This window comes from Trichechus manatus, unplaced genomic scaffold (assembly GCF_000243295.1).
Source record: "Trichechus manatus latirostris isolate Lorelei unplaced genomic scaffold, TriManLat1.0 scaffold00031, whole genome shotgun sequence".
Lineage (NCBI taxonomy): Eukaryota > Metazoa > Chordata > Mammalia > Sirenia > Trichechidae > Trichechus > Trichechus manatus.
Genome location: NW_004443967.1, coordinates 17,545,669 through 17,568,920, shown reverse-complemented (window position 1 = coordinate 17,568,920; position 23,252 = coordinate 17,545,669). Strand labels below are relative to the sequence as shown.

Sequence of the window (23,252 nt, the reverse complement as noted above, 5' to 3'; positions counted from 1 at the left end):
AGGCCACTCTGTCCCCTTGTTACGCCCCCCTCACCCCCGGCGGTAGCACGCGGTGGGCTGGCGGGCCCGCGTGGAGCACCCTCCGGACGCACCTGGGGCGCAGCCAGGCTGCCCTCCGCCCACCTCCGGCTTTCCGCCGCTCCGCCCAGGCCCCGTCCCTCCCCCGGACCCCGCCCCGCCACCTCCCATTGGCCCTTCGGTTGCCGGCCCGCCCAATCACAGCGCTTAGCGCCAGGATTCGAATCGGAATTTAGATTCGAATCTCCCGGAGGCGGCGGGCTCTGCTCTCGGGCGGAAGCCGCGGCTGCAGGCCTCTCGGGGACCGAACTGGGGGCGGAAGCCGCGGCTGCAGGCCTCTCGGGGACCGAACTGGGCGGGGGGTAGCGTGGAGCCGGCCTGCGGGGAAGGCGTGAGTGTCGGGGCCGCGCAGTGGCACAGGGCTCCGTGCGGGGACACATGGTAGGCTGGGACGGCTTGTGGCGCTCGGGCCCTTTCGGCGGCAGCTGAGGCCAGCGGGGGCCGGGGCCTGAGGGTTCTGCGGCCGGGGTGTCGGGTGCTGGGGCGTTAGGGGCCAGGCTCGACGCCGTAAGGGGCCGGCGGTGTCCGGGGCTGGCTTGTCAGTGGCCGGGGTTAACGCCTTCGGGGGCCGGCTGTGTCCGGGGCCTTCGATGGCCCGGGCCGGCGGTGCCGGGTGCCAAGTCCCTTGGCGTCGGGGGCGGGGGGTGTCAGGGGCCTGGCTCTACGCCGTAGTGGGCGGGCCGTGTCCGGGGCCGGCGTGTCGGTGGCCAGGGTTGACGCCATCGGGGGCCAGCGGTGTCGGAGGCCAGGGCTGGCGGCATCGGGGGTCAGCGTTGACGCCGTCTGGGGCTTGCGCGGGCGGCGGGCGCAGGGCTCAGCTGGCAACTGCAGTCCGGGGGGTCGCGTCCGGACCCCTCTGTGTGGACAGTGGACGGAAGGTTGGACGGATGGTCAGTCGGAGCTGCATAAGATCATGAGCGACCCTTCCCGGGTGAGCGGTCGGGCTCTGTCCCGGTGGTACAGGGAGCGCTGTCTGGGCCCCAAGGTGTCCTGGGCGACTGCCAGGGGCTGGGGGTGGGGGTGGGTTTCGGGGGGAGGAGGATCGCGATTTATGGGCAATGTCCGGCCGCGTCTGTTTTGGGGTGCCCGCAAGCCCCTGGGGCCTGCGGCGACCCGGCTTGTTGGGGTGCCGCCTGGGGTGCTGGCTGGAGTTCAGGCAGGTGTCTTGCAGGTGCGGACCAAGGAGCAGCGGAAGGGGCTCACTGTACAAGCCACTTTAATTGGTCACATAAAGCAACTTCCTAGCTCGATTGCTTTGAGAGTGATCGCTTCCCTTTTTGTTTTATTCAGCAACGTGTTGTTGTGGCAGAAGAGTTGTTGGTAAGTTTGCTTCCACAAACCTATAAGGATTGTGCGATCCATAGAGTTTAGCAAATGGGACCTTTGGGACGTCTGGTCGTCATAAGACGGACCGGGAGCGACGGTACCCATTTTCCGTTGTGTCGCGACACCTGCTTATTTGGAAGGTAAGCGCTGTATGTCCCTGGGGATGTTTAAAACTTTGAGAAAGATGGCAATATACTAGTCGTAGCAAAACAAGCTAGAAACATGGCTCTAGAATTAGTTCTTTTCCTCAGAAATCCTTGGTACTTCCTCCATACTGGAGCCCTGGTAGCCCACTGGTTAAGCATTCAGCTGCTAACCAAAAGGTCAGCAGTTTGAATCCACCAGCCGCTCCTTGGAAACCCTATGGGGCAGTTCTACCCTGTCCTATAGGGTTGTTATGAGTCAGAATCCACTTGACAGCAACAGGGTTGGGTTTCTGGTTTTCCGCCATACTATGTTAACTTGACATGCTTGTTTATTACCAAATATTTTTATTTACGGCACATAAAGCTTATATAGTTGTATTTTTAAAAGTTCAAACACAAATTTTACAATTACTTTACAATTATTATTAGGTGCTGTTGAGTCAGTTCCTACCCACAGTGACCCTATGTACAACAATCCTGTATACTGCCCTCTTACTTTACTATGCATGATGTCCATCTCCAGGGACTGGTCCCTCCTGATAACATGTCCAAAGTACATGAGACAAAGTCTCGTCATCCTCCTTTCTAAGGAGCATTCTGGTTGTACTTCTTCCAAAACAGATTTGTTCAGTCTTCTGGCAGTCCATGAGATAGTCAATATTCTTCGCCGACACCATATTTCAAAAGCATCAATTCTTTGATTTTCCTCATTCACTGCCCAGCTTTCCCATGCATATGAGGCGACTGAAAACACCATGGCTTGGTTCAGGTGCAACTTAGTCCTCAAGGTGACATCTTTGCTTTTTAACACTTTAAAGAGATCTTCTGCAGCAGATTTGCCCAATGAAATGTATCATTTGATTTCTTGACTGCTGCTTCCATGAGTGTTGACTGTGGATCAAAGTAAAGTGAAATCCTTGACAACTTCAATATTTTCTCTCTTTATCATGATGTTGCTTTTTGGTCCAGTTGTGAGGAATTTTGTTTTCTTTATGTTGAGGTGTAATCCATACTGAAGGCTGGGTGGTCTTTGATCTTCATCAGTAAGTGCTTCAAGTCCTCTTCACTTTCAGCAAGCAAGGCTGTGTCATCTGCATATCGCAGGCTGTTAATGAGTCCTCCTCCAGTCCTGATGCCCCATTCTTCTTCATACAGTCCAGCTTCTTGGATTATCTGCTCAGCATACAGATTGGATAAATATGATGAAAGGATACAACTCTAATGCACACCCTTCCTGACTTTAAACCATGCAGTATCCCCTTGTTCTGTTTGAACAACTGCCTCTTGATCTTTGTAGAAGTTCCTCATGAGCACAATTAAATGTTCTGGAATTCCCATTCTTGCAATGTTATCCGTCATGGTTTGAACTCTGTCCCCCCAAAAATGTGTATATCAGTTTGGCCGGGCCATGATTCCTGGTATTGTGTGGTTTTCCTATAAGTTGTAAACCTGCCTCTATGATGTCAATGAGGGAGGATGGGTGGCAGTTGTATTAGTAAGTCAGGACTCAGTCTACAAGATTGGATTGTATCCTGAGGCAATGTCTTGAGATATAAAAGACAGAAGTGAGCAATGAGACAGGGGGACCTCATACCATCAAGAAAGCAGTGCCAGGAGCAGAGCGCATCCTTTGGACCAGGGTCCCTGTGCAGAGACGCTCCTACTCTGGGAGAACACTGAAGAGAGGAAGGCCGACAGAGAAAAAGGCTTCCCCTGGAGCTGATGCCCTGAATTTGGACTTTTAGCCTACTTTGACTATGAGGAAATAAACTTCTCTTCATTAAAACCATCCACTTGTGGTATTTCTGTTGTAGCAGCACTAGATGACTAAGACATTATCCATAATTTGTTATGATCCACACAGTAGAATGCCTTTGCATAGTCAATGAAACACAGGTAAGCATCTTTCTGGTATTCTCTGCTTTCAGCCAGGATCCATCTAATGTCAGCAGTGTTATCCCTGGTTCCATGTCCTCTTCTGAATCTGGCCTGAATTTCTGGCAGTTTGCTGTTGATGTACTGTTGTAACCGTTTTTGAATTATCTTCAGCATCATTTTACTTGCATGTGATATTAATGATACTCAATAGTTTCTGTATTCCATTGGATCATCTTCCTGTTGAGTAGGCATGTAAATGAATCTCTTCCAGTGGGTTGACCAGGCAGCTGTTTTCCAAATCTCTTGACATAGACAAGTGAGCGCTTCCGGCATTTCACGCGTTTGTTGAAACATCTCAATTGGTATTCTGTCAATTCCTGGAGCCTTGTTTTTTGCCAATGCCTTTAGTGCAGCTTGGACTTCTTCCTTCAGTACCATTGGTTCTTGATCATATGCCACCTCCTGACAGAGCTGAACATGATAAACAGTCAAAGATTGCAGTTGGTAAGGAGTTCATTTTACTTGGATCCAGTCAATGCCCATGGAAGCAGCAGTCAATAAATCAAACGGTGCATTGCATTGGGCAAATGTGCTGCAAAAGACCTCTTTAAAGTGTTAAAAAAGCGAATATGTCAACATGTAGAATCTAGATAATGCTTTTTTGTTGATTGCAGATTAGTATTTTTAATGTTAGGAGATTTTTGAATCTGTCAGCCAGTACAGTGTAGTTTTAATAAACAGCTTACACATAATGAGTATTTACTATGCCAGACAAATAATTCTGTGTACTGGAAAACCTGTGAAATCTGGAACCCGTGTAAGACAGAAACCTATCAGAGAAGGAAGACTCAAATATTTTCCACTAATAGAGAGCAACAGAAAAGTGGTAAGACTGCACCCTGTCAAAGGCGGAGAACTTGTGAGACCTGGAAAAACAAGGCAGTCCTGTCGAGTTCCGGCTCTCACAGTTTTCATTGTACAACTCATTGAATCTTTTCTCATGCCCAGGCTCATGCTGTGTAATCCCTTTTTGTAAGTGAAGAAACTGAGGCACAGAGAGGTTCTAGTGTAAAACAAGCATTTGTGGGGATGATTACACCTTGCAACACACAGTGCTTTACAGAACAAAACCTATGTAGAGTATTAAAAATAATTAAATTAGTCATTCTCCAAACTGACATAAAGTCCTTCATTTATGGCTCATAAGTGTGACTGTTTTAATTTAAAAAAAAAAAGCTTTGCATTGTAGTATTTTCTATTATAATTTTTTTAAAGTACTTTAAGTTTTAAATATATAAAATGATTGCTTACACAATATTTGTAAACATTGCAAAATGTGAAGTTCATTTACATTGTCCAGTGTGGTATAACTTTATGTTTTTGCGTGTAGGGATCAAAAATGCTAGTCAAAAATAACTGTATAATCTCACTAAGATGAAACACTTAGAATAGGCAGATACCCGTTGCCATCAAGTCGATTCTGGCTCACAGGGACCCTACAGGACAGAGTAGATCTACCCCTATAGGGTTTCCAAGGAGCGGCAGGTGGATTCAAACTGCCAGCCTTTTGGTTAGCAGCCTAATGCTTAGCCACTGTGCCCCAAATGTATACATGGGGTAAGTAGGTAAGAAGGGTGCAGATTATTAAAAGACTCTTAAGCATAAAAGTATGTGCGTTACCTTGGGACAAAAGTCACTGGAGGAAGTGGAATGGAAATACAAGTTCAAGGAGGAGAAGGAATGATGTAAAATTTCCAGCCTGGATAGAGATCAGAATTTAATGGTCACCACGGGCAGAGGGTGGGGGAAAGGGGGGAGTCATTGTTTAGGTGGCACTGAATTTCTGTATACGGGGTCAACAGTCTGGTGGCACATATTGGTGATACACAGCATAAATGATGTAGTTGGTCTCACTGAATTGTACATGTGAAAAATGTTGTGATCTCTATTTTACAACAACAAAAAAATATTAGTCAAAGTTTTTTTTGAAAATTTGAGGTAATGTTAAAAAATGGTACAACAACCCCCGCAATCTTCCTTCTTATAATTCAGGGGCATCGAATGCGACATCCGCATCCAGCTTCCTGTGGTCTCCCAGCAACACTGCAAAATCGACATCCGGCAGCAGGAGGTCAGTGCGTTCGTGAAGTGTTTGTAAAAACTTTATTTCACTGCTTACTGACTTACTAGTTACCCTCTTCTCCCTTTCTGCTTGTAGGCACTATTGATTAATTTCAGTACCACCAATCCAACACAATTAAATGGAGCCCCTTTTAATGAACCAGTAAAACTCAAACATGGAGATATAATAACCATTATTGATCGATCTTTCAGGTAGGTAAAAACTAGTGGGGTTGTAATAAACAGCACATTCTGATTAACCATACTAGTTTCGCCGTTCAGCTATGATTTCTCTGTAACGTTTGTAACTGTCAAAGTGTTTCATATTGTTGTTCTCAATGCTATTTCTTTAGAAGAACTGAGAAGTGGATCTTCAGTGTGATCTAAATTCTAGGATTTGAGCACGAGACTACACCAAAGAAGGTGGCCTGGTCCTTAGGAAGCTGGTTCCGTGATTGCAAAGACTGCCTATATGTGAAACTGCAAGCGTTTTTTAGCTGCTTTATTTTAAAGTGGAGCCCTGGTGGCGCAGTGGTTATGAGCTCAGCTGCTAACCAAAAGGTCAGCAGTTCGATCCACCAAGTGCTCCTTGGAAACCCTATGTGTCAGTTCTACTCTCTGTCCTATAGGGTCTCTATGAGTTGGAATCAACTTGACAGCAACGTGTTTGGGTATTTTTTTTTTTTGGCTTATTTTAAAGTAAAACACATGCATAGAGAAGGGCACAAAACAAAATGTGCAGCTCAGTTTGTCATGAACTGAACACAGGGAGACCACCACCCATCATGCAGTAGAGCATTTCCAGAAGCTGCTTCCATGCTGTCTTCTAATCACGGCTGCTTTCCCTCAGCAAGTAAGCCACTGCTGTGATGTCATAAAGCCTTTTGGCAGCTGATACCTAAGCATGAGTCTCTAAATACCATGCTTCTGTCTCTCTTTATTAAGTGCCTGACTTTATTCACTCTTAGGCTTACGAGAGTCACAGGACTTTGGGTATAATTGTCATTTGTTCCTTATCATTGCCTAAGAATTTCACTGAAATCATAGACACAATTTCATACAATTTATTTTTCTACTGGATGGACATTTGAGTCATTCCCTGTCCCCCACCCCTTGTTTTTATGTATTTTTTTCATTTCCTGTTTTTGAAATGTGTTGAGGCTTGCCTTAGATCAGACATGGTTAATTTTTTGATGTGTTCTCTGTGTTTGAAAAGGATGTATATTCTACAGTCATTGGATACACTGTTCTATCTATAGGTCCACTCGATTCAAACCTTCTATATTACTGTTTCCCTTGCTTACTATTTACTCTGAGAGGTGTGTTGGTTGAAATCTTCCACTAAGACTGATTTAGGTTATCTCATAAAAAAAAACAAAACTGTATTCCCTAGACCATATATTCATCTGGAGAAACTTACCTGGGCCCACAGCCTCAGACAACGGTGTTCCAAAAGTAACTTGAGGCAACGTATCAAAGTTATTGTCAAAACTTCCTAACTCTAAACCGATTTCCATCAGTAGGTAATACCTGGGACAAACTCTGAAGCGTGTTCCTTGCCCCAGCGTATTAACCAGATGTGGAAACTTTACCAACAACATACCAATCCTTCATCTGAATCTTTGTCATTCTGTACACCTCAGGTTTGAATCTGGAAGTTTCCCTGAAGGAAGCAACTCCACTGAATGTCCAGAACAACAACGCAAAGAGGTGATGGAAAATATTATCCACGTTTGGACTTGGCTTCTTTTGCACAATGATATAAACTCCTATCTACGTACCTCAGATAATGGTTTCTTACTTTAAATCAGTGACAAGGAGCCTGGCTTATTGGTTATCATAGGAGAATGTAACTAGGGTATTAAAAACAAATTGAACTTAGACATATTGAAATAATCTAAAACGACAGTTTCTGTACGTTATTCAAAATAACAGCGGTGAGTCGGGCAGACACTTTTGGCCCAAAAGGCTCCTAGAGCAACTCGTGATCCAATTTCTTGCAAATGTATGGTTGGCACAACCCCAAACACAGAACTAGAGTGTGCAAACACTGTATTTTATTGTGGGGCTCCTCTGTCTCCCAGTTCTTGTGATCATCTACCTTTACATGTCTTGAATAATCCTCTTCTGAGCACCTAAGGGGTGAGGTGTGTGCTTCGTTGTGTGAGGGGACCCTATCAGGTATTCCAGACGATGCAGTTTACTAAAACACCATGCTGGGCCCATCCTTGGAAGTCCTGAGATTTTTCCATTCTTCCTATTTTTTAGGAAGTTTCCCAAGTTAGTCTAATATGAGCAAGTTGGAATTCACGGGCTTAGGAGACTTATCATAGGTACCCCTGAAATTAGCAATAAACCAGATGCCACTGAGCTGATTCCAACTCACGGCAACCCCATGTGTTGGAGAGGAGGAACGTGCTCCATAGGGTTTTCAATGGCTGTGACCTCTTGAAAGTAGATCACAAGGACTTTCTTCTGAGGTCCTCTGGGCAGATCCCAACTGCTATCCTTTCGGTTAGTAGCTGAGAACTTAACCATCTGCGCCACCCAGGGATTCTGAAATTAGCAATATGCACTTCAATTTCAAGGTCTCCAGCAATGCTAAGTATTACTTTTTCCCTAGAGGAGTAACCTTAATGTTAAGCCTGCAGCTCATCAGCTCCTGTGGAGGAAGCTAGTTTCTGAGGCATGCTAAACACTGGTGGGAGCCCTGATGGCACAGGGATTAAGCACTCGGCTGCTAACTGAAAGGTAGGCGGTTGGAACCCACCCTCCGCTCCACAGGAGAAAGATGTGGCCGTCTGCTTCTGTACAGATCACAGCCTTAGAAACCCCATGGGGCAGTTTTACTCTGTCCTACGGGGCTGCTATGAGTTGGCATGGACTTGACGGCAGCAGGTTTTTTTTTCCTCAGACACTGGCCATCATCCTAAGCTATTAGGTGTAGGGGAATCAATCAAAAAGCCAGCTGAACCACGGGTTAGCTGAGTACCACTAAATGGTCTATGAAGTATTTGTTACTGGTGTGTGATAAGTATTAAAACTGAGGACTGAGATAATGTCATAGCAATTTTATGGAGTAATTTCATCGCTGTTGAACATAATATAAAAAAACATAGGCATGTAATTTGAACAGTTTTTATTTTATAGCAATAAACTTTATTATAAAATCATTGGTCCTCTTCAGATAGGAAATAAAAAACTGGTGCCTCACATATCCAGTGTGAGAAGCACTGGGTTAGATACCAAAAAATGTGAAATTGTTTGAAGAAAGAAGTTAAATTCTTTCTTTTAGTAATATTTTGTGGATTTCTGCCTCTAAAAGTTCAGATGATATAGTTTTCCTCCCTTGAAACAAAACTGGATTTTTGTATCTTTTATATGTAATTCTTCCATTGTTCCCTCCAGCCCACCCATCGTTTCCCTATGTGAGAATGTGAAGGCAGTGTTTACAGGGTGTGCCAAGTAAAGGCACTGGATCCCACACCTCTGTCCTGGTGGCAGGGTGCTGACATGCTGTGTTTACACTTGCCTTAACTTCTGAGCTCCCAGGGACACTCATGCTAAACAGAGCCCAAGCTCACTAAAGGCCCATCCTATAGCCAGTTACTGATAAAACTGATTATAAACAAGTAACTGTCTCTCTGGCAGGTTAACCAAATGAGTGTAGGTAATGTTTAATTTAAGCTGTGGTTCTACTTTCATATATTGGGAAACATGTTTAAGGAAGTTATAAAAACCCACTGAGGTTTGACTTTAATAATTTTAAGCCTCAAGCTTATTTACTATATCATTTACTAGGAACTTTTATAAAGTCAGCTAATAAATGTTTATATTATGACCATTGGCACCTATGGGTCTTGGGCTCATTTCTGAAGCAAAGTCTCTAAAAGTCACACAGGACCAGTTTGGTAGAGAAGACTGCCAGCAGAAAGAGTATCTTCATAGTTATGTCTGTCCATATTCACAAAGGCATTTAAATCACTGTTCTTATTTTGCCAATTCACAGGAATCAGTGAGACAAGCTGAAGATGCTACTGACTCAGAAAAGCTCTCCTCTGAAAAGAAAGGGAGGATTCCTACAAATGCTAATGCTTCACTTCAGTCCACAGACACAGATGTACAACAACAGAAATTTCCCGCTCAAGTACTTTCTCAAATCAAAAGAAAAACTCCGAACGCTTCTCCCAGGAAACCTAAGATGAGACTTGGATATCCTGAAGTCACTTCATCTCACACAAGCAGCTTTGATGATTCTACATCAGATATCAGTAAGTTAATTGAAATGTAAATGTATTTTCCCCAGAGCTTTGCACCTACCTTATATCTAGACATGAGTTAATAGAGGAACTTCATTCACTGAATGGGGATCTGCTGTGGTAGACACTCCACTGGGCATGAAGGTAGGTAATCATCATCCACACCGACAGATGAGTAGAGAAGCCCTGTGACAGAGGAAGTGCAGGTGGTTAGGGAAACATACAGCAGGGAGGATCTAGGGAGAGGTTGTTGTTAGCTGCTGTTGAGTTGGCCACTGACTCATGGTGACCCCAAGTACAATGCAATAAAATGCTGCCTAGTCTTGTGCCATCCATGATTGGCTGTGGATCGAACAGTTTTGACCCATAGCATTTTCACTGACCAGTTTTCAGAACTAGATTGCCAGAGGGCCGGAGTCCTGGAAGCCTGTGGCTCGATCAGATTAGACACGTGCACACCAGTCACAGGTCCCCTAGCCTACGAAGGGGAAGCTTCACTTACACAACGGATCCATGCTGACCAGTGCTCCACAAAGAATCTCCTGGAGGACTTCCCACAGATCATGAATTCTCCTGTCGAGGCAGGTGGGGGATGAGGCTCAAGTATATATCTTTTTAAAAAGTTCTCTGAGGCCACTGCTAAGGCTTGCTTGTCTACCACCCCTCGTTCCAAGGTGAAAACAACAGCTTTGGACTAATGGGTTTATTAAACTATCTGGATAGGATTTTTCAGCCTCTACACATATCGTTGTACTGGGAAATTGGGACTTGAACTTCTAGTAGTTTGCCCTCAGATCTCTTGTGAACTCTTGTGGCCGTTTTAGCTTCATCAACATTACAGGCAAATGAAAGTGTGCTATTATTTTAGGTTTCAATATAGTTTAAATTGATCAGTCTTTAAAAGTAATTTTTATAAAATTTAATAACTTCCCCCCACCTCAAGATTTCACTTTTTTTTTTTTAATTGTACTTTAGATGAAGGTTTACAGAACTAGCTTATCATTGAACTATTAGCACAAATATTGTTTTGTAACATTGGTTACCAACCCCACGACATGTCGACACTCTCCCTTCTTGACCTTGGGTTCCCTATTACCAGCATTCCTGTCCCCTCCTGCCTTCTAGTCCTTGTCGCTAGTTGTGCCCCATTTAGTCTCATCTTGTTTTATGGGCCTAATCTTTGGCTGAAGGGTGAACCTCAGGAGTGACTTCATTACTGAGCTAGAAGGGTGTCCAGGGGCCATACTCTCAGGGTTTCTCCAGTCTCTGTCAGGCCGGCAAGTCTGGTCTTTTTTTGTGAGTTAGAATTTTGTTCTACATTTTTCTCCAGTTCTGTCCAGGACCCTCTATTGTGATCCCCGTTGGAGCAGTCAGTGGTGGTAGCCAGCCTCCATCTAGTTGTGCTGGCCTCAGTCTGGTGGAGGCTGTGGTAGTTGTGGTCCATTAGTCCTTTGGACTAATCTTTCCCTTGTGTCTTTGGTTTTCTTCATTCTCCCTTGCTGCCGACAGGGTGAGACCAGTGGAGTATCTTAGATGGCCATTCACAAGCTTTTAAGATGCCAGACGCTACTCACCAATGTAAAACATTTGCTTTATAAACTATGTTATACCATTTGGGCTAGATATTCCCCAAGACCATGGTCCCCACAGCCCTCAGCCCAGTAATCTGGTCCCTCAGGGAGCTTGGATGTGTTTATGGAGCTTCCATGACCTTGCCTAGGACAAGCTGTGCTGGCTTCCCCAGTATTGTGTACCGTCTAAAAAATTTAATAACTTTTTATTTAACATAATATACCCAAAATATTATGAGTTTGATGGTAATCCATTTAAAATTATCACTGTGATATATTTTTTAAAAACATCGTGGTAAAATATGTATAACAAAAAGCTTGCTATTTAACCATTTTTAAGTGTGCATTTCAGTGACATTAATTACATTCACCATGTAATTAATGCTGTGCTACCAGTCTTCAACAGTAATTCGAAACAAATTACATATACTGATAGTTTTTTCATTGCACTTTCCATGTTTTTATTCGTTACTTAAGCTGAAAATAAGAGTGAAGAAATGTCATTCAAGAGACGCAGGGTCTCCTTCGGTAGTCTTCTCAGACCCGAGTTATTTGATGAGAATTTGCCACCTAACACACCTCTCAAACGAGGAGAAACCCCGGGAAAACGAAAGTCTCTTGGGATCCCTGCTCCAACTGTTCTTAAGAAGATCATGAGGGTAAGTTTACCATCTAGTATTCTTGCTCATATTTAATGGCCACATGCTTGGTATATAGTCTTTCCAACCTCCTGATACAAGTTGAATTACAATTAAGAATTAAAAAAAAAAAAAAAAAGAAGAAATCCAAATGAAAGCTCATTGAATTGGGTGCTGGAAAAAACTAGAATCTGGATGTCTTAGTCATCTAGTGCTGATATAACAGAAATACCACAAGTGGATGGCTTAACAAAGAGAAATTTATTCTCTCACAGTCTAGTAGGCTACAAGTCCAAATTCAGGGCATCAGATCCTGGGGAAGGCTTTCTTTGTCAGCTCTGGAGGACAGTTCTTGTTGTCAATGTTCCCCTGGACTAGGAGCTTCTCTGCGCAGGAACCTCAGGTCCAAAGGATGTGGTCTGCTCCCGGTGCTGCTTTCTTGGTTGTATGGGGTTCCCACGTCTCTCTGCTTGCTTCTCTCTTTTATACCTCAAAAGAGATTGGCTTAAGACACTAATCTTATAGACTTCATCAATACAACTGCTGGTAATCCATCTTATTACATCATAGTGATAGGATTTAAACACATAGGGAAATCACCTCAGATTACAAAATAGTAGACAATCATACAATACTGGGAATCATGACCTAGCCAAGTTGACGGATATTTTTGGTGGACACAATTCAATCCATGACACTAGGTTTTGAAGCGAGGTTCTGAAACGGCCCGGCCACAGGCAAGCCTGCGGCACTCTCCGTTTAGTGAAAAAAGTTTATTAGGTCCCCTGCCAGCCACTCTTACGGGGTCACCTGATTACCCTGCAGTGACAGGAGAAAACCTACCAACAAAAAATAACTTGGATCTGTCACAAAACGTAACTGGAATGGTTGTCTTTTCTCGGCTTTAGAATTTTAAGGCCATTTTTATGGTGTTTAACTGCTGGGTGAAAAAGAGAACTCTTGGCTGGCAGAACCTGTCTATCTGACATCATCAGCTACTCAGAATTTTTAATGACCTATCCCAAGGCCACGGTGTCCTCTGCTGTGTCTAGAGCTCATCTTCATAGGAGGCCTGTGCAGTCTTGACTTCCTTCTTATTCCAGGAGTGGTGAGGGATGGGCAGTGTCCTTCCCGTTGACAGTGGCTCACAGAGACGAGCAGCCCTGCTTCCATACAGATGAAGGGGGCTGGACCCCACAGGAGGGATTTCACCCGAATGAGGCCAGAGCTGGCTTGCCCTTTACTCACCAGGATGTTCTTCCCATCATCCTCCCTGAAATTCCTCCACAGAACTTGTTGGCTGCTTTTCTTCATCTTTTCCTAAATGAGTGGGCTGGACTCCCACCTCCATCCTAGGCTTAATGTACAGCGGAAGCCTGGCTTAGACGTTGGCTGCTTCCAGATTTAGAAAGCTGAATTCTTCATTGAATAGGTTTTTAGCAATCATGACAGAGCTGATGCATACTTGGTAAGGTTTCTTATGAACATTTCACGTTTGTCAGGAACAATCCCCAGCACCAGAGAAAGGAGAGTCTTCTTCAAATGTCCTTTCGGAAGCAAAGTCATCAACTGCCTCCAACAGCAGCAAATCTCAAAGGCCTAATAATCTGAAGAGAAGGAGTGAGAAAATACCTTCCAGGAGAAAGTCCGTTGATAAAAACACCCTGCAGATAATTTTTCCCAAAAGGAGGAGTAGTACTTCTAAAGCAAAATTACCTGGTTAGTGGTTTTTTGGTTTGTTTTTTAAGCAAGTATACTTGAAAGGAAGTTTTCTCATTCGAGCTAGTTTTTGAAAATTTTCACATTTTTTCCCTTCGACAGGTGGCAAATCCTGGGCAGATGTAGTAAAATTGGGTGCTAAAAAACAACAAATTAAAAATATAAAGCAAGACTCTCAAAGACACATCAGTAAAAAGCAAAGAAGGAAGCCTACTCCGCAGGTATGAAGTTCCAGCGTGAATTGCCCTTACATGGTAATGATACTATGCTTTAACGTTAAGTGTGGATTTACGTTTTGAAGTGTTTTTAATTTTGTCATTTTTTTCTACAGAAGCCTCTGGACCATATTGAAAACCCCTTTAGCACTGGCCATGCAAACTCCCCCTGTACAGTAATCATAGGGAGAGCTCATGTGGATAAAGTAAATGTTCCTGCTCGACCCTACAGAATGCTAAACAACTTTATTTTGAACAAAAAAATTACCTACACTGAAGATTTGTCAGGTAAAAACATAGCCCTATAAATCTTATAAATCTCTTAGGAATCATATAATCCTACTATTTGTGACCAGGTGGATGGGGGCTAAATTGGATTATCTGCTGTAAGTAAAATCATTTTATCCACTTCTTGGGGTCACAACTTCAAGGAAGAGAAAGTTGGTTTGCTCCAAACCAACACATTCTTGGAGTCACGTGTCCCACATGAAGCAGGGATGCAAAGGTCCAGTGCAAGTCTATGCCTCGGTGAGCAGCATATGTCTAGAAACCCGAAGTTGCTCCATGGTGAAGAAAGCAGACTTTTCATAGCGTAGCTATTCTAACTGCCCCACTCCCTGGGTTTATACTAAGATATTGTCCTAGAGTTGGAGCAGTGTTTTTGAGCACCATTTTGCTTCAAGGTTTACTTTCCTTCTAGGTAGCTCAGCTGTTTCTTGAGACAAAGCCCTGTGAAAAGGCTTCCCTAAACCACTAGTGGCTGAGCCATCCTTGCCATTGTATTCTGTTCTCAGTGAAAGAGCGAAGTGACTTGCCTGTGGTGGGTGCACCATAGTACAACCATGGCGAGACAGCAGGTTTTCCACTTCATGTTTCGTAGATTTACCCGTGGTTACCACTGCGAAAACTCTGAAGCCGTTAGGTGGAATCGTGGTTTTTATTTCCTGGCAGATTTTAAGCTGTTGTGCTCTTCAGTATCACCCATGTAAGGTGACCTCCAATTAGAATCACATTTGGATTAATGTATCTGTAAAGAAACTCAAAAATCTAAAGCCAGAATTTTTGATAGTGTGCCACATCAGTACAATAATTTTGAGCATGTATCACCTAATATGCATAGGTATGTGCATGTGTCTGTATATATATGTTTGTGTTTATAAATGATGCACATGGATTATGGTACTATTATATGTCCAAAGCACTAAAAACAGTAAAAAATATTGAAGATAAAACAAATAGAAGTTCAGCTACTCAGGGTATAAGACAGGGATTGTCTCAAGCATTTCTTGTTTGAAGACACTTTCCAAGAAAGTCAAAAATTTTCACCCTTTGGTTTGAGTAACTGTTATTGTATAAATAAGCATCTGCTGAAGACAGAAATCTAGGAAATTTAAGGAAGGCCCGAAAGGCAGCACAGCGAAGAGATTTTTAAGGGAGTGTTCTGGTTTCAACAGAAGCCTTTAGAACAGGTATCTCAGTATATTGCAGACAGGCACCAGATGGAAAAAGTGTCCCCCATCAATGCCAGAATTAAAATAAGGAGAACATGGGGTAATACAAGTTTTTGAGACAGGGAAATCTTCGATTTAAAGTACTGTATTTTTTTTTTTTTTGTTCTGATTATGCTGAACCTTTTTTGGTGTTAAAATGGAAAAGTAGTGGTATTATACATATACAGTCGTGCATTGCTCAATGTCCATGATACATTCTTTGAAATAGGGCATTGGGTTATTTGGACGTTGTGTGAAGAGCATTATATACAGGCAGTCCCCAGATTATGAAAGTCTGACTTCTGTACAATCCGTAGTTTCAAACCATCCCCAATAAAGCCTATTACACACCTGGAAGTGCAATCGCTTTGTATACAAGAGATGTGAGATCCATGTATTGCCTGTGGGAAGCTGTTGTGTTCACTACGTCCGGTTATGTCCGCCACGTCCCATCCTCTGATTGGGATTTCTGAACTTATAGGACCACAGACATATATGCAGTTGGATGTTGCCTGAACGGACATTATGCCGTACATGACTGTACTTTTAGCACATGATTACATGACTACTAAAAGTGAGCAGCCCATCGTCATTTTTCAAATGTCATTTTAAATTTATTTGTGCATAAAATCCAGAGTGTGGGACTCACTATTTCTAGAAGATAGCGAGGGCACTGCATATTTGGAGGAGTGGAGGGCCGGCCACAAGGGGAGGGTATGATGATGACCAGCAATTGTCCTCCTAGTACCTGAGTTTTGGTACTAGTTTAAAAGACTACAGACCTTAACTACCTTCATTTGATTTCCTTTCCAAGAGGAATGCAAAAGGAGAAGACATACACTTTCTCTTTGATGTCTTTTGAAAACATAAGTATTAGTGGCATCGCCCTCTTGTATTAAGTTCTGTCTACCAGGAAGTCTAGCAGTGATTTGTTGTTCATTTTCTAACCTTTGGTGTTGTATGTGAAGGCTCAGTACTTCTTTGCATGTATGAGTAATATGGTAATTGCATTTCCAATATTTTCATGTAACAGGACTGACCGAAATGTTCAAAACTCCAGGGAAAGAAAAGCCGCAGAGAACCAACGTGTGTCCTGACAGTATCAAAAGATCAGAGATGGTGTTTGAAGAAGCTAAGTTAGGAGAAAAACCTGAAACTCTGGGTTTGTTTACCTTTTTTTTTTTCCTACCACTATGATGTTTTTGAATAGGAAGTTATGGGTGGTATTTTCTTACAAATATTATTTCTCTACTACAGATGTTATTGATAAAATACTACTTCCAACAAAACAAGAAGTAGAGGTTGAAGACATCTCACAGAAACCTTCAAAACAGAAGCCGAAACCAGGAGAAACTCTAGCAGCCTTGAAGACATGGCTGAAAGCACCTAATGTAAGCCCAGAGCTCTTGGAAGACCTGTGCAGCAAGAAAGATCGAACACCAACACCAGAATCACCACGTAAATCAATAAGTGGTGATGTCCCTAGAAAGATCTGGAAAACGACAAAATGCACACCAGAGTCAAGAGAAATGACAAGAATGTCCCCAAGATTGTGGAGAAACCCTTGTGCAAGCCTAGAGCTCAGGGAAAACCTGACTGGCATGAATGATCATATGCGAACACTGAAATCACCAGGAGAGTCAATAAGTAATGAAAAAGTCCACACAGAGATTCAGAAAACTCCAAAACGCACACCAAAGTCAGGAAAAACGTCTAGAAAGGCCCTGAGTCTGCTGAGAAACACTAGTGCAAGCCCAGAGCTCGTGGAAGACCTGGCCAGCATGAAAGATCAAACGCCAACACCAGAATCACTAGGGGAGCCAAGTGGTGATGACCACAGAGAGATTCAGAAAACTCCAAAGAGCACACCCAAGTCAGGAGAAACACCAAGATTGTCCTTGAGATTGCTGAGAGACCCTACTGCAAGCCCAGAGCTCGCTGAAGACCTGGCTGGCATAAAAGATCAAACGCCAACACCAAAATCACCAGGAGAGTCAATAAGTAATGAAGAAGTCCACAGAGAGATTCAGAAAACTCCAAAACAAACACCAAAGTCAGGAGAAACATCAAGAAAGTCTCTGAGACTGCAGAGAAACCCTAGTGCAAGCCCAGGGCTCGTGGAAGACCTGGCCAGTGTGAAAGATCAAACACCAATACTAGAATCACCAGGGGAGTCAGTAAGTGGTGATGACCACAAAAAGATTCAGAAAACTCCAAAATGCACTCCCAAATCAGGAGAAACACCAAGAATGTCCTTGAGACTGCTGAGAGACCCTATTGGAAGCCCAAAGCTCGTGGAAGACCTGTCTGGAATGATCGATTCTACACCAGCACTGGAGTCAGGAGCAGAGTCAATAAGTGGTGAAGAAGTCCACAGAGAGATTCAGAAAACTCCAAAACGAACACCAAAGTCAGGAGAAACACCAAGAAAGTCCCTGAGACTGCAGAGAAACCCTAGTGCAAGCCCAAAGCTCATGGAAGACCTGGCCAGCGTGAAAGATCAAACGCCAACACTGGAATCACCCGGGGAGTCAGTAAGTGGTGATGACCACAGAAAGATTCAGAAAACTCTAAAACGCACACCCAAATCAGGAGAAACACCAAGAATGTCCTTGAGACTACTGAGAGACCCTACTGCAAGCCCAGAGCTCGTGGAAGACCTGTCTGGAATGATCGATTCTACACCAGCACTGGAGTCAGGAGCAGAGTCAATAAGTGGTGAAGAAGTCCACAGAGAGATTCAGAAAACTCCAAAATGGACAGCAAAGTCAGGAGAAACACCAAGAAAGTCCCTGAGACTGCAGAGAAACCCTAGTGCAAGCCCAGGGCTCATGGAAGACCTGGCCAGCGTGAAAGATCAAACGCCAACACTGGAATCACCAGGGGAGTCAGTAAGTGGTGATGAGCACAGAAAGATTCAGAAAACTCTAAAACGCACATACAAGTCAGGAGAAACACCAAGAATGTCCTTGAGACTGCTGAGAGACCCTACTGCAAGCCCAGAGCTCGTGGAAGACCTGTCTGGAATGATCGATTCTACACCAGCACTGGAGTCACGAGCAGACTCAGTAAGTGGTGAAGAAGTCCACAGAGAGATTCAGAAAACTCCAAAACGGACACCAAAGTCAGCAAAAACTCCAAAAATGTCCATGAGTCTGCTGAGAAACCCCCGTCCAAGCCCAGAGTTCGCTGAAGATCTGCCTAGCAAAAAAGATCATATGCCAGCACTGAAATCACCAGGAGAGTCAGTAAATAATGCAGAAGTCCACAGAGAGATTCAGAAAACTCCCCAACGGACACCAAAGTCAGGAGAAACTCCAAGAATGTCCCTGAGACTGCTGAGAAACCCTAGTATAAACCAAGAGCTCTTACAAGACCTGGCTGGCATAAAAAATCATAAGCCAACACTGAAATCACCAGGGGAGTCAATAAGTGGTGATGACCACAGAGAAATTCGGAAAACTCCAAAATGCATACCCAAGTCAGGAGAAACACCAAGAATGTCCTTGAGACTGCTGAGAGACCCTACTGCAAGCCCAGAGCTTGTGGAAGACCTGTTAGGAATGATCGCTCCTATGCCAGCACTGGAGTCATCAGCGGAGTCAATAAGTGGTGAGGTCCACAGACAGACTCAGAAAACTCCCAAACGGACACCAAAGTCGGGTGAAACTCCAAGAATGTCCCTGAGACTGCTGAGAAACCCTAGTGCAAGCCCAGAGCTTGCTGAAGACCTGGCCAGCATGAAAGATCATACACCTGCACTGAAATCACCAAGAGAGTCAATAAGTAATGAAAAAGTTCACACAGAAATTCAGAAGACTCCAAAATGGACACCAAAGTCAGGAGAAACTCCAAGAATGTCCCTGAGTCTGCTGAGAAACCCTAGTGCAAGCCAAGAGCTTGTGGAAGACCTGGCCAGCATGAAAGATCAAATGCCAACAATGAAATCACCAGAGGAATCAGTAAGTGGTGATGACAACAGAAAGATTCAGGAAACTCCAAAATGCACATCAAAGTCAGCGGAAACGCCAAGAATGTCCCTGAGATTGTTGAGAAGCCCTAGTGCAAACCCTGAGCTCGTGGAAGACCCGGCCAGCATGAAAGATCAAACACCAACGCTGGAATCACCAGGGGAGTCAGTAAGTGGTGATGACCACAGAAAGATTCAGAAAACTCCAAAACACACACTGAAGTCGGGAGAAACACCAAGATTGTCCTTGACACTGTTGGGAGACCTTAGTGCAAGCCCAGAGCTCGTGGAAGACCTGTCCGGAATGATAGCTCCTATGCCAACACTGGAATCAGCAGCAGAGTCAATAAGCGGTGAAGAAGTCAACAGAGAGATTCTGAAAACTCCAAAATGCACACCAAAGTCAGGAGAAATGCAAAGAAAGTCCCTGAGACTGCTGAGAAACCCCAGTGCAAGCCAAGAGCTTGTGGAAGACCTGGCTGGCATAAATGATCATATGCCAACACTGAAATCACCAGGAGAATCAATAAGTAATGAAGAAGTCCACAGAGAGATTCAGAAAACTCTAAAACACACACCAAAGTCAGAAGAAAGTCCAAGAATGTCCCCGAGATTGTGGAGAAATCCTAGTGCAAGCCCAGAGCTCATGGAAGACCTGTCTGGAATGAATGATCATATGCCAACACCGAAATCACCAGGGGAGTCAATAAGCAATGAAGAAGTCCACAGAGAGATTCGGAAAACTCCAAAATACACACCAAAGTCAAGAGAAACTCCAAGAATGTCCCTGAGTCTGCTGAGAAACCCTAGTGCAAGTCCAAAGCTCGTGGAAGACCTGGCTGGCATAAAAGATCAAACGCCAACAGCGAAATCACCAGGGGTGTCAATAAGTTGTGATGACCACAGAAAGACTCAGAAAACTCCAAAACACACACTCAAGTCAGGAGAAACTCCAAGAATGTCCCCAAGACTCTGCAAAGACCCTAATGCAACCCTAGAGCTCGTGGAAGACCTGGCCAGCATGAAGGATCACACGCCAACTCCAAGGGAACCAGATGAACCAGAATCCCTAGTAAGCCCAATAGGCAAGTCACTGTTGAGGCCACCATTGAAAATAAAACCGGAACCAGTGGAGGCCCTGACACTGAACCTCTTAAAAACTCCACCTCAAACTGTGCCACCAGAACACCAGGCAGTCAACACGAAACTCGGGGCAGCTCCCAGAGAAGAGTCAGAGCCTCTGACGGGCGTCAGAAAACATCTGAGAAATTCTACCAAAAAAATAGCCCCAGTAGAAGAGCCGACAGGCATCAAGACCCCCGTAAGAACGCCAAAGCGTTCATATGAATGGATGGGAAATCTGTCAGGTTTGAAGAGCCTTATGAAGACTCCCAGAGTTCGTCCAGAAGAAGATAGCACACATATTGCCAAGTTTCTGACAGAAAGTGATTCAGGTATTCTCACAAGTCCAGAGAAATTACAAGAAAGCCAGGTGCTTCGAAGACCTGTCACAAAAGGAAGTCCAGTTGAAGACTTGGAGCCGCCAAAGCTTATGGAAGTTGCCTCTGCTGCATTTGAAGAAACATCTGATTCAGCAACTAAAAATAAGGTAAAAACAGTAATTGTAAATGTCATCCTGAAGAGCATGTTCTCAATTTTTGTATAGTAATTTGTAAGGCTATAACGTTAATTTATAGTTGGGTATCTTTCTTCAGAGGGGTCTGCATTCAACATTGAATAACTACAGGTGATTGTAAAGAATCATTTTGGGATTTCTAGAAGGACTATGTTAATTTAGAAAAAGTACTGGCCAAAACTATTTCTACAAATTTTAAGAAATTTCTCAGGAAGTAAAGGAATTATGTTCTCTTCAAATGTGTAAAAAATTGTTCAGAGAAAGGTGGGCAGATAATTCTGCGTTTTCCCAGACACTGCTACCAGGACCACTGGGTAGAAATGGTTTAATATGTGCCAGTAATTTATGAACTAGAACAATATAAATCGGGGGTGGGTATCCTTGAGAAGACCCTATCAGGATTGTTATAGAGATTTCTATATTGAGAGACGTCGGGCAAAATTCCAGATACAGGGATTTTCCTGTTCAGCTTCAGAAGTGATTTTTAAAGGATTAGGAATTAACTTACTGCCTGTCTAATTCGGCATTTTATTCTAAGTAGATTGTTGTAGTCAGGTTTGACTTATATCACATCGAAGCACTGTGGTTGACAATTTTCTTGAGTTCCTCATTTATGACTTTCCAGTAACCAGTTAACCAGTTGCTGTTGAGCCGATTCCGACTCATGCACCCCCACGTGTGGAGATGATCGTTTCTCCATCAGAACAAAACGGCAAGGCATTACCTTGAATATCTCAGATTCCTGGCATCTTAGAAAGTAAATCCATGTGAAGTTTTTGAATGAATTACTCTGAGCTTATATACGAGTATGTTCTTCATGTTGAACTTTGAAATTTGCTTTACTCATGGTTGGAATTTTGTGGATGTCTTCTAATTTTTTAGGATGGACCAGGAGGCAGTCAAGAAAACCCCTCTTGTAATCCTTGTGAAGATGGTAAGTAGAAATCTTTGTTTCTGTGTTGTTTTTCCAACACTCATCATGCTTACGAGTTTGAGTAAAATTAGAATTTTTTTTAGGAATTGCTGAAAAGTCCAAAGCATAGATTATTATTGTATTATGTTATTACTTTTGGGCTATCAGTCTGTCTCAGTCTGCCCCCCTTATAGGCTACCTGAGATTTTCACATTTGTGAAGTTTAAAAAATAAATAATGTGAAAAGACGAGTTGCTGTACCTATATGATGCTTTATGGGAAACTGATTTTATACATATGTACTTATATGTAAATGGGCATGTTTATAAATTCGTATATGTCCCTTTATGTTACAGAATTCCAGACTAATGCCTCTGAAAAAAACATGGAAGACAGTGGTATAAATCAAAGGACAAGATATGCCCTCAGAAACAAAGGGGGTCCAGAATTGCAAGAATCTAAACATTTGCCGCATCAGACAGAGAAAGTGGAATCAGAAACGAATGTAAAGACAACTGAGCCAAGTATTCAGGCAAATCTGCGTCAGGGAACATCCCTCCGTTCCAGACGTAGATGCAAAGCGGATACAGAAGTGCAAGAGTCTCAACTGCTTCCATCAACAGAAACAATTCAAATAAATAAAGGTGAAATGAAGACTCTGAAGAGCTCCCAAAAGAAAACCTCAGAAGATGGACCTAGGAAAGAAAAGGCAGTAACCTTAAGATCCAGGGGAAGAAGTAAAACTGGTATAAATTTGCCAGAAACTGAGAGTTTGGCTAGTTTAGCAGAGGTTATATACACAGAGGAAGATGACAAACCAATGGAGAGTTTGCAAGAAAAAATCAAACCTACAAGTGAAGAGAAGATAGTTTTAAGATCTAGGAAGAAAACCAACTCTAATTTTGGCCTAGTGACACGCTCAAATAAAATCTTTCCTGCTAAGACAGAAGAACCTGATGTTTCATCTAGTACAGCAGCTAGAGTGTCTGTGAGCAATGATGAGAAGACTGTTACCCATTCCTTGGACAAAGTCTTCACAGAGAAGATTGCAACTCGAGGGCTTAGATCTAGATGTGGACCCGGGACAATAAACCCAGGCTCTGAGGCCTGTCATAGCCCACTTAGTACAACTGAGAAAGCCGACTCAGGGGAGGTTGGGAAGACACGAGGGAGGAAACACCAGAAGTGCAAAGAGACGGCACTAAAAGAAGAAGCACGCGTGAAGACAAGGCACCAGAGGACACATCTTGGTGAGGAAACGCAGCACTCCCACTCTCTGCCTGCTCCACGTG

At 43.5% G+C, this 23,252-nt stretch overlaps 1 protein-coding gene across 1 annotated transcript in view; it reads left to right on the top strand.

Moving 5' to 3' along the window:
- The first annotated feature begins 1,379 nt into the window (after positions 1-1,379).
- MKI67 (marker of proliferation Ki-67) overlaps positions 1,380-23,252 on the top strand; it is a 36,856-nt gene continuing 14,983 nt past the window's right edge. The window contains exons 1-13 of the mRNA XM_023729886.1: positions 1,380-1,544; positions 5,481-5,559; positions 5,647-5,762; positions 7,193-7,259; positions 9,559-9,820; positions 11,857-12,038; positions 13,520-13,736; positions 13,839-13,957; positions 14,068-14,239; positions 16,475-16,603; positions 16,699-21,020; positions 21,930-21,981; positions 22,317-23,249. Coding sequence (XP_023585654.1) covers positions 1,453-1,544; positions 5,481-5,559; positions 5,647-5,762; positions 7,193-7,259; positions 9,559-9,820; positions 11,857-12,038; positions 13,520-13,736; positions 13,839-13,957; positions 14,068-14,239; positions 16,475-16,603; positions 16,699-21,020; positions 21,930-21,981; positions 22,317-23,249 — 6,742 coding nt within the window. The 5' untranslated portion in view covers positions 1,380-1,452. The remainder of the gene's footprint in view (positions 1,545-5,480; positions 5,560-5,646; positions 5,763-7,192; positions 7,260-9,558; positions 9,821-11,856; positions 12,039-13,519; positions 13,737-13,838; positions 13,958-14,067; positions 14,240-16,474; positions 16,604-16,698; positions 21,021-21,929; positions 21,982-22,316; positions 23,250-23,252) is intronic.